This window comes from Chiloscyllium plagiosum, chromosome 13 (assembly GCF_004010195.1).
Source record: "Chiloscyllium plagiosum isolate BGI_BamShark_2017 chromosome 13, ASM401019v2, whole genome shotgun sequence".
Taxonomy (NCBI): Eukaryota; Metazoa; Chordata; class Chondrichthyes; order Orectolobiformes; family Hemiscylliidae; genus Chiloscyllium; species Chiloscyllium plagiosum.
In genome coordinates, this window is record NC_057722.1 from 40720373 (window position 1) to 40730337 (window position 9965).

At 39.9% G+C, this 9965-nt stretch overlaps 1 protein-coding gene across 1 annotated transcript; it reads left to right on the forward strand.

The window, feature by feature from the left end:
• Positions 1-1032: 1032 nt before the first annotated feature.
• On the forward strand, positions 1033-9676 carry nmur1a (neuromedin U receptor 1a). Its single transcript, XM_043702247.1, has 2 exons — positions 1033-2366; positions 9327-9676. The coding sequence occupies exons 1-2, from the start codon at positions 1439-1441 to the stop codon at positions 9674-9676; spliced, it is 1278 nt and encodes a 425-aa protein (XP_043558182.1). The 5' UTR covers positions 1033-1438.
• The last annotated feature ends 289 nt before the right edge of the window (positions 9677-9965 follow it).

The following is a 9965-nucleotide window of genomic DNA, read 5'->3' on the forward strand; positions in this document are numbered from 1 at the left end:
TTTAAACTTGTCCATAAGAAAAATCCACTTAACTAGTATCAGTATTACAATATTCAAAACATCGATTTGACACAGCAATAATGCTATTATAATAACCAGCAATTTCGATTTGTAGATTTTATACAAAAAAAGCACCAATTATGAATGTATTTGAGATGATCAAATCAAAGTCATCACGTTTCTTCCCAATGTTTCCACTCCTGTAAGGAACTCTAAACTGTGTCGCCTGCTGTTTTAAAGACACAAAGGTTAAATATTTTAGACACAGGGAGGAAACTGAAAACTCATATTTTCAACACAAATATATGAAATACTAGCGGAGTCCTTCTTTAAAGATTTTCAAAGAAATGTTTCATAAAATTATATTTAAGCTATTGATACAAAGGGTCTGGATCCTTACATTTCCTACTCCAGTGCCTGGCAGACCTCACAAGCTGAGCACTAAGATAAAATAAAGAAATCTGGATGCTGGAAGTGAGAAGCAAAAACAGAAATGGCTGGGGTAAAACAAACTCAGCAGGTGTAGCAGTATCTGAGGAGAGTCAACAGAGTTAATGGTTCAGGTCCAGAGCCCCTTCTTCAGAACAAACACTAAAGATGGTCAATTAACATACATTTAAAATGTATTGACACTCATGTTGCGGGGTGATGGAGTGTGTTAGGATCCTCAGAAAGATCAGCTTTTGTTTAAAATGGAAAGCTCACTCTTTTCATAAAAGGTCTCCCTTGCAGAAATCATCAGTTCAAATCAGTGCTGATCAATCCTCCGGGAATATCATTCGGAAGACAGCTTTGTTTCATTAATCCTTGTAGACGTCAGAAGTGATGCAAAGTTCCATGTCTTTATCTCAGCGGCAGTACCTCAAGGCTTTGGAACTACCTGGCGCAGCGGCTGATTGCAGAGTGCCGTGCCCAGTCCTCTCAGGAGATGCTGCCCAGACTGCTGCTGAGTGCCCAAGAGTGGACAGTGTGGAGTTTTCTGCCTGAATATCAGCTCTCACGGGCTGAAGACTGACGTCCAAACTCAAATCATAAAGGAAAACACAGTGCCGCTGATTACTGGAGCCAATTCAACTGATAACCAGGAGTAGGAATATTCAGATCTCAGCACAGACTCAGCTCATGCGGAAGCGGGGAAACAGAACTTTGCTGCTTTGAAAGAGCACGGAAATCTTCCAGTTTTGCAATCGTGAATTGTTTCGTTATCAGTGGTGAGTCTTTACAGCATTTTTTCAGAAAGTAACAGTTTTAGCCAACTCAGGGCGAAGTCTCTACTCGAAATAAAACGAATGTAAAATATTCCCAGTTTTATGGTACCGACCTCAGTTTGAAATAAGCGATAAAGTTGACGGGTTTAAAAATGATGACAGCTTGATTTCAACATGTCTTCGAATATTCACTGACTTTCATTTAGTCTTGGACAGGAAGGAAGAGAATAATGCAACTTTCACCCAGTCAGGACCAATTCCCCAAAAACTGTTCTCAAATAGACTCCTTGAGGAATCGGAGCGCGTTTCTCCAAACGATGTATCAGTACTTCTGCAACAAAACCTCCGGAGAGCAGAACTTCAGCGGGAGTAACACCATCCCGGAGGACTTTTTCATGAGCAAGGAGGAGCTGCTGCTGAAGTATCTGGGTCCCCGGCGGTCGTCCTTCTTTGTGCCGGTCTGTTTGATTTACCTTTGCATCTTTGTGGTCGGCGCATTCGGAAACGCTCTGACCTGCATCGTTATCGCGAAGCACAAAGTGATGAGAACCCCTACCAATTATTACTTATTCAGCCTCGCCATTTCCGATCTCTTGGTGCTGATTCTGGGCATGCCTTTGGAACTGTATGAAATGTGGAGGAATTACCCGTTTCTCCTCGGTCAAGCCGGGTGTCACTTTAAAACCTTCCTTTTTGAGATGGTTTGCTTTGCTTCAATACTAAATGTGACGGCCCTCAGTGTGGAGAGATACATCGCCGTCGTGCATCCCCTTAAGGCAAAGTATGTGGTGACCAGAACTCACGCCAAACGGGTCATCTTAACGGTGTGGCTGATCTCCCTCTGCTCAGCCATTCCCAACACCAGCCTCCACGGCATCTATTATCTGAGTACCCCGTTTGGGGAACACATTGAGGAGTCCGCTATCTGTATGCTGCTAAAGCCAGCCTGGATGTACAATCTCGTCATTCAGATCACCACTGTGCTGTTTTTCGTCGTCCCTATGATCATCATTAGTATGCTGTACTTACTGATTGGCTTGCAACTGAAACGGGAAAAGGTCATCTCCGACTTCAAGCCGGGATTGGGAAACGCCAATTATCAAACCGCCCGCATGGAGCAAGAGAAGGTTAGGAGGTGCCAAGTTACCAAAATGCTCAGTAAGTTTGAAATAAAAGAACAAACAATCCCCCCCCCCCCCACCTTCTGCGAACAAAAGGGAGCAAGTCATTTGAAAGGACGGTATTCCTTATGTCCGCCTAGGTTTTCAGAAGAGTTTACTATTACCTCACACCTCTTGGAGTACATTCCCTTAAAAATACATCAGGAACACTTCGTGGGGACACTGTAGTCTGAATGAATTAGAATGCTGATTTCCAAAATCAGCATTCCAAAATCAGTGAGGTTTTTTAAAAAGAAATCTGGTGAGGCATTTTTCAGTGCACCAATGTAAGTTGACTTCTACATCATTCCTTACAGCTGGAACAATGCTGTTGCAAATTGCGGGTAAAAATAGATAATGAGAAACCAAAAAGGTTGTAGAAACAGCGCGATGCAATGAGGGAAATCCGCACATTGTTCTGACAGGACTCCCGGGTGCGGTTCCTCAATTTGTCCCAGTTCCAGATGGGATCCCTCCAAACTGTTACACTCTCAGGTGAGGAGAGATGAGCCGGTTCCCCTTCCACTCAATCCCCTCCGTTGGTTGCAGCAAGGTTAATTTAAAAATGGATCTCCTTGTGGGTTCTTTTTTTCTCAGACGCAATATGTTTTAAAACAAGCTAAAGTAACTCACTCCTTAGGTTAATTCAAGAGAGAGAAAAAGCCTGGTTAAATTGGCTCCTGTCAACCATAAATCAGTATGAGTCCGGGAGAGACCTATCCACAAGGGAAGGGACTCCTTTTTGAAGTGAACTTGGTTGCAACAAGGGGCTTGTGAATAAACAAGGGTATGGTCCATCCTTCCTCACTCGGGAGCTTTATAGTTTGAGATATTCATCTGGAACTATTAACAAGTCAGGGAACCTCGCCCAGGACCCGCTCATAACAAATCGCGGGATCTTACTGTGATTTAAACCCACAGATTAAACATAAGATTTAAAATGATAAATTGCCACTTTAAAACCAATTGTTCAAATAAAACTGCGAAAAGCTTTTTTTGAGTTTGCATTTCTGCCGTATTGAAATGTCTGCGTTCGATGACTGTATATTCCGAGTAGAATTAGGGTTAACTACTTTTGAAGGTTTAAATGTTTAATCTCTTAAATAGTTAAAAGATCCAGTGAGACACTCAAGGTTAGAATTTTACGTTCAGTCAGAAACTCTAAAAATTAACAGGGTGGCCAATGATTTACAAGTGGAAACTGTGAATAATGAGATTAATGAGTATTACTAGTAGAGAGGGTAAAATTGGAGCAGAGGGAATTAGAACTTTAAGAAAAAGAAAAATAACAGAGATGGACAGGACAGCAAAGAGCAAGGAGAGAGGAGAGTTTCAAGAAAACCCAACAAAAAGAGTATGAATTAAGACAGCTCAAACCAAGAAACAGGAATCCTACTGGGTCCCATGAAGTCACTATTGGCTGAGGTGTGAGGGTGAGGCAACTTACATTTAATTCCTAGCTTTGAGGAGGCAGAGGTTGAAACTTTCTTACCCTGACAGGGTAGATGCAAAAAGGATATTTCCTCTTCTGGCAGAGTTTTGGACCAAAGGGCATAATCTCAGAATAAGGGGTTGCATATTTAAGGCAGAAATGAGGAGGAATTTCTTCTCTCAGAGGGTGATGAACCTATGGAATTCTTTACAGGAGAGAACTGTAGAGCCTGGGCCATTAAGTACATTCCAGTTGGAGACAGAATTTTAATCGGGAATCAATGGTTATGGAGAAAAGGCAGGTAGACAGGGTTGAGAATGATAAGATCAGCCATGATCTCATTGAACAGTGCAGCAGACTTGATAGGAGCAGATGAAGGTCAGTCAGTCTATGTCTTAATATCAAAAGGTGGGGAGAGTGATCGGAAATTGAGCCCACATTGGAAAAAGGGAAATACTGGAAATCTTTCTGAGGATAGAAATTATAGTGTTCAGTTGAAATGTAAGAAGCCTATGCATTTTTAACTGATACAAGGCAGGGCATGTTCAGATCAATTGTTGAAAGCTATTGGAAAATCTAATGGGATTTATCAGGGCACATGTAGAATGTGCAAAGAATGGGAGTCAGTCAGACAGCATATCAGGCAAGGCTATGACTCAGACATCAACTGTGAATCCCTATGAAGACATTCCTTAGAGTGCGAATGAGGTTAAAGAAATTCCTGAGATTTCCCGGGATTTTGCATCTTGTGCAAGAACAGTCTCATTTTGACAGGGAGAGGCAAACAGCCTGCAGAGATACCAAGGGATACTGAGGCCAGTCAAACTCTGTTGCTGGGAAAAGGCATGACTTCCTACAACAGAGTACAGTAAGTGCCAAGGTGCTGGAAGAATGGACTGACCGAGGATGCTTTTCCATCCCCCTTTACTGGGTGCAAATGGAGTGTGACCTTGTGTCAAGGTCAGTGATTGAGAAGCCACTCCTAATGTGCTTATGGATGGGATTGACTTGCTTCTCACCAATGGTGGGATCAAAGATAATAGCATACTCAGTGGTCTCTGAGAGGCCCTTTGAGGTCAGGGAGACCAAATAGCCTGCAGAGAAAAAGGCCTGGCACTTTCTCTGCCAGGCGTAAGTGAGGACTGCAGAAGCTGGAGATTAGAGACATCTGAGGAGCAGGAAAATTGATGTTTCGGGCAGAAGCCTTCCTGATGAATGGCTCCTGCTCGAAACATCTATTTTTCTGCTCCTCGGATGCTGCCTGACCTGCTGTGCATTTCCAGCACTACTCTAATCTTGACTTTCTCTGCCAGTGTGGTCATGCCAACTATGGGTGGATAAGCTCAGTTATTGGAGGCTGAAGAAGAATTTCAATTGAAAGATCTGCTGGTCTGATTATCCAAAACAGTATTTTTCAGGAGTCTAAAAGACCTTGAGGAGTAAATAAATAGAACTTCCTTATTAGCAATCTAACAGTTGACCCACTGGCTCAGACTGTTCACACTCAATCTGATGCAGAAGCAATCTCAAAAAGTTGCTATATTAAAAGCGAGCCAACATTGTGACAAATAGCCCAGAATATCCTGTCTGTAAAAAGAAAAATAAATCCAATCTGGTCATTTACTGTTTCATCAGTTTACTCTCAATCATTAGCAAAGTGTTATAAGGTGTTATTATGGCACTCTCAAGAAACACCTACTCACAAATAACCTGCTCAATAATGCTCAGTTTTGGTTATGTCAAGTTCATCAAGTTCCAAACTTCATCAGCATCTTGGTCCAAACAAGGACAAAATAGTTGAGTTCCATGATAAGGTTAAGGTGGTAACCTTGAAATAAAGACGAGATTTGACCAAGTGAGGCATTAGCAGCACTAACAGAATTGAGGGCAATGGGAGTAAAGGAGAAAACTCTCCAGTGGTTGAAATCATATCTAGCACTAAGGATGAGGACAGTAATTGGCAATGAACCCAGCCTCAGGATATCACTTCAGAACTTCCCAAGGTAGTGGCCTGGGCCCAAACATCTTGAGTTGCTTCCATAATGATCATCTGTCATGAGATCAGAAGTCGGGACATTTATTGATAAATAGAAAATGCTTTAACCTTGCACCTTTCTTGAATTAAGCAGGAGCACGGGGGAGCCGATACACTCCCTCTGCTTTTCCCTGACATCTTGACATTCAACGCCATTTGAAATTTGGTCTTCTTATGTCTGTCCCACTGAGGAGAAGATGAAATGTTCAGCAGTATGTTTCTCATTTCAGCAATCTGTTCCATTTAGAAATTTCAGGAAGCTACTTGTGTCTTAGAGAACTATATTTGCAGGAAGTATCATCAGCTGTACCAGCTTGAGCTTGGAATTTTTGTTTTATTTAAGCAGCTTTATCAATTTGTCTTGACATTTACATCAATTTGTTTATGTAAATTTCTAGGTCCCTTTGTTTGTGCACAAAATTGTACCACTTTGTTTATATTGCTTTTCCCTATTAATCTTCTAAAATGCATCACTTTACAGTGCTCTGTATTAATTTAAATTTGTCAACTTCACCAGACTGCTTCTGTTCTCATCACTGTTTACTTCATTTGTAAGGTTTGTATCACTCACAATCGTTAAAATTGTGCCCTAAAATCTATGATGGGACCCTACACTGACCCTAGTGGCGTATCGATATCTTCACCAAAAAGGACAGTTGCCTATGTTTCCCTTTTCTTTCCAAATATTCCCTTTAATGTTGACAAGGAGCATTTTATGAACCACTGAAGGATGTCAGACCTTCCGGGTCAAAGCACTCCAGGTTAAATCCACTGGGAAGATTTTCATATGCCAGCACATATCAAAGAAAAGTTGAAGAAGCCTGTTCTAAAATGTTGCTTGTGCTGTCTGAGCTCTTAATAATTACCAATTAAATAATCCCACTTGTTTCAGCCTCACTAAGTAAAAGCTTTCATCTTTAGGTGATGTGTATTGTACCAATGAGGAACATGGCACAAAAGGGGATCTGCATCTCAGCCAGTTTAAATTAAGTGATCTGTTCAAACAATTGCTTTATATGAAATGCATTTATTTTACCAATATCACACAGTATAAAAGCTGTAGCCTGAACTTTGATGTTAGTTTTTTCGGTTTTATTATATGGTATGTCAATATATCTTTAATGGATAGAATATGTCAGTTCTGGATGTAAGTTTGCTCGCTGAGCTGCAAAGTTCATTTTCAGATGTTTTGCCACCATGCTAGCTAACATCATCAGTGAGCCTCCAGTGAAGCTGGAGTCAGTATATCTTTAGGAGACATACTAAAGATATCATTACTGTTCATAGCATGTGACTTGAGGGTTTAGAGATTAGAGATAGCATCTTAATTTGGATCATTTGAAGCATGACACATGACAAGAAACTTAACATGAGCCCAGACATTGATGTGCTAATAAATACAATATTTGTATATATCGTTGAACTCCTTAGCTGGCTGAGCTAATAAATATCTTTTGGATTCAACACCATGCCATATCCACACCTAGTTTCTTATGTTACAGGGGAAAACATAACCATTGCCACATCAGGTAAAGTCACCAAAGAGGATATGGTTAGCAGTGATGGACTTCAATAAAAGTAATCCATGATCTCAGTGGTAGTTATTAGGAAAATTGATTGAAGATCTACTGAACAGCAGTTTTAGGCTTCAGAGAATCTGGACAATTGGCTGCAACAGTTTCTGAGAGTACAGGAGGATTTTGTGTTAAGTTTCATGATCAGTGTGTGAATATACATTTAAGAGATACTGTACTCAATATACCTTTGGAGACATACTAACGGCATCATCACTATATCCTGGCATGTGGCCTGAGAGTATAAAGATTGCATATTTGAACTTAACGTGGATCACTTGAAGCATGGCATGCTATAAGCAGCCTGCTGCTCTGTACAATTTAATCACTTAATGTGAGCCCAGTCATTGATGTGCCTGTGAATGTATTATGGAGATAGATTAGTGAACCGTAATAAAAGTCCATTAGATTCTTCAACACCACGATATCCATGCCTGGTTTCTTGTGATGACAGATAGCTTAATCATTGCCACATTGGGTAAATTACATTATTGGAAGCAAAACCCATAAGATTTACAAGTCTGGAATATAAAAGTAGCAAATTGAATTCCTTTGTCTGTTATCTTAACAGAAGCCCTATATCTTATTTTGATACAGAGTTTATAGAGTCAACAAGGCTACTTTGTGTGTTAATATTCAAATAAATTGCTTTAAAATATTTATACCACACAATAGCTGTGATGCCGATTTTAATACTGAGCCTGAAAACTAGAAATTCACAGGAAAAGTAATGGATGTGTTTGCCTTAGGAACCATAGCTTTAGCTCCTGATGAATGCAAGCAGAAAATGCTGACTGATTAATGTTACTATTACTTCCTGTTGTGATTGGGAAGGAGCCAGAGGCAAAGAAATTCAGAGCTGCATTGTGCATTGAATTTTGATTGTCACAGAAAATGTTGTGCCAGCAGTTGTTTGCAGAAGGCAACACAACTTTCTGACAGCTTCTCTGGAAAGTGACTGTTCTTCTCAAAGTTCAGATACATATTGTCCTGGGTCTGTACTCTCTAAATAGGAACACAAACAGTCCATTCAACCCCTCAGCCTCTTCTATTATTCTGTTAGCCCAGAACCGATCTAAATGATAACTCCATATACTGTCTTGGTTCTTGAGCCTTTAGACCCTCACCTATCATAAATTCTCCTTTGTACTTGACTTCTCCACCAGAGGAAATAGTGTCTACCTAATCTATCAAATCCTGTAATCATTTTAAACACCTCAATTAAAGTAACCCTTTAACTTTCTATGTTTAAAAAGATTAAAAACTAAGCTGTGCAATCTGTCCTCATAATGGTATCCATTTAGCCCAGTATTGTTCTGATTAATCTTCACGACATCCTAGTCCATTGTATCCTTATTGAGGAGCAATGCCCAGAACTTAATGCAGTACTTAGCTGAGTTATATCAGAAAATTGTGAATCAGAAACACATCTCCCAATTTTTGTATTCTAGACTTCCTTTTGGATGGGAATGTGGATTCTTATGAATGCACATATTTGTGGCAACCTGCTGAAAATGCAATTTACGGTTAAATTTGTGGTTTCTGCATGTAATTCTCTTTCCCTACCCAATCAAATTTTGAGAAAGATCCTCAGATAAAAATGCACTTTCTTAAAGTCCTACAGCCCAACAGTATGGACAAGCACATGAAAATCCTTTCATTCTCTAACAACTGTTGTGAACCCCAGAGAAATATCTCCCAAACCTCTACAGTATCGCAAAAGAAAGCAGGTGAATGTCACTTTAAAAGTTCTGTAAGTGGTCGCTTCTTGACTCATTCAGCCCTCGTTTTAATGAAATTCAATGTTACTTTGTTACTTTAGGCCATTAAAACATTATAGTTGTTTTGAATGATTGCAGCATTGCAAATTATTCCATTTTTAACTTTTGCACTGATGATTAAATTTGTCCTTTTTAGTTGTTCTGGTGATTGTGTTTGGAATCTGCTGGGCACCTTTTCACACAGATCGATTAATGTGGATTCTGATAAACAACTGGACTGAAGAACTGCACAGGTTGTATCAGTGTGTACATATTGTCTCCGGTGTATTCTTCTATTTAAGCTCCGCAGTCAATCCCATTCTCTACAACCTCATGTCAACTCGATTCAGAGAGATGTTTAAAGAAGTGATGTGTAGCCGAAAATTCCAAGGTTCCAAACCTGGATGGTATTCTGCCAGTGTAACCCGCATGACAACCCGCAGCACTGCGTTGGAATCTAGTCCCTGTAATGGGATACCTTTGTCTGATATTGAAGACTATGAATAATATCTTGAATGCGGAATGTGGATACAAGTTAAACTTAATTGACTGGATTATGTAATGTTATGGCCATTTTGTGACCATTCTAAATTGTTGATTTTATTCACATTGTGTGCTATGTCTTTAACTATGATTAAGTTTTTTTTACAAAGTTCTCAACTATACATCTAAAGAAGTGAGTTTTGTATTTTAAACTTTCGGTCCATAGGACATCCCCTTTCCTGATCCTATCCTTTTTATCTGAAAGGATAAAAAAACTTTGCAAAAAGTCACTGCAGTCTCTTTAGAGAACAAA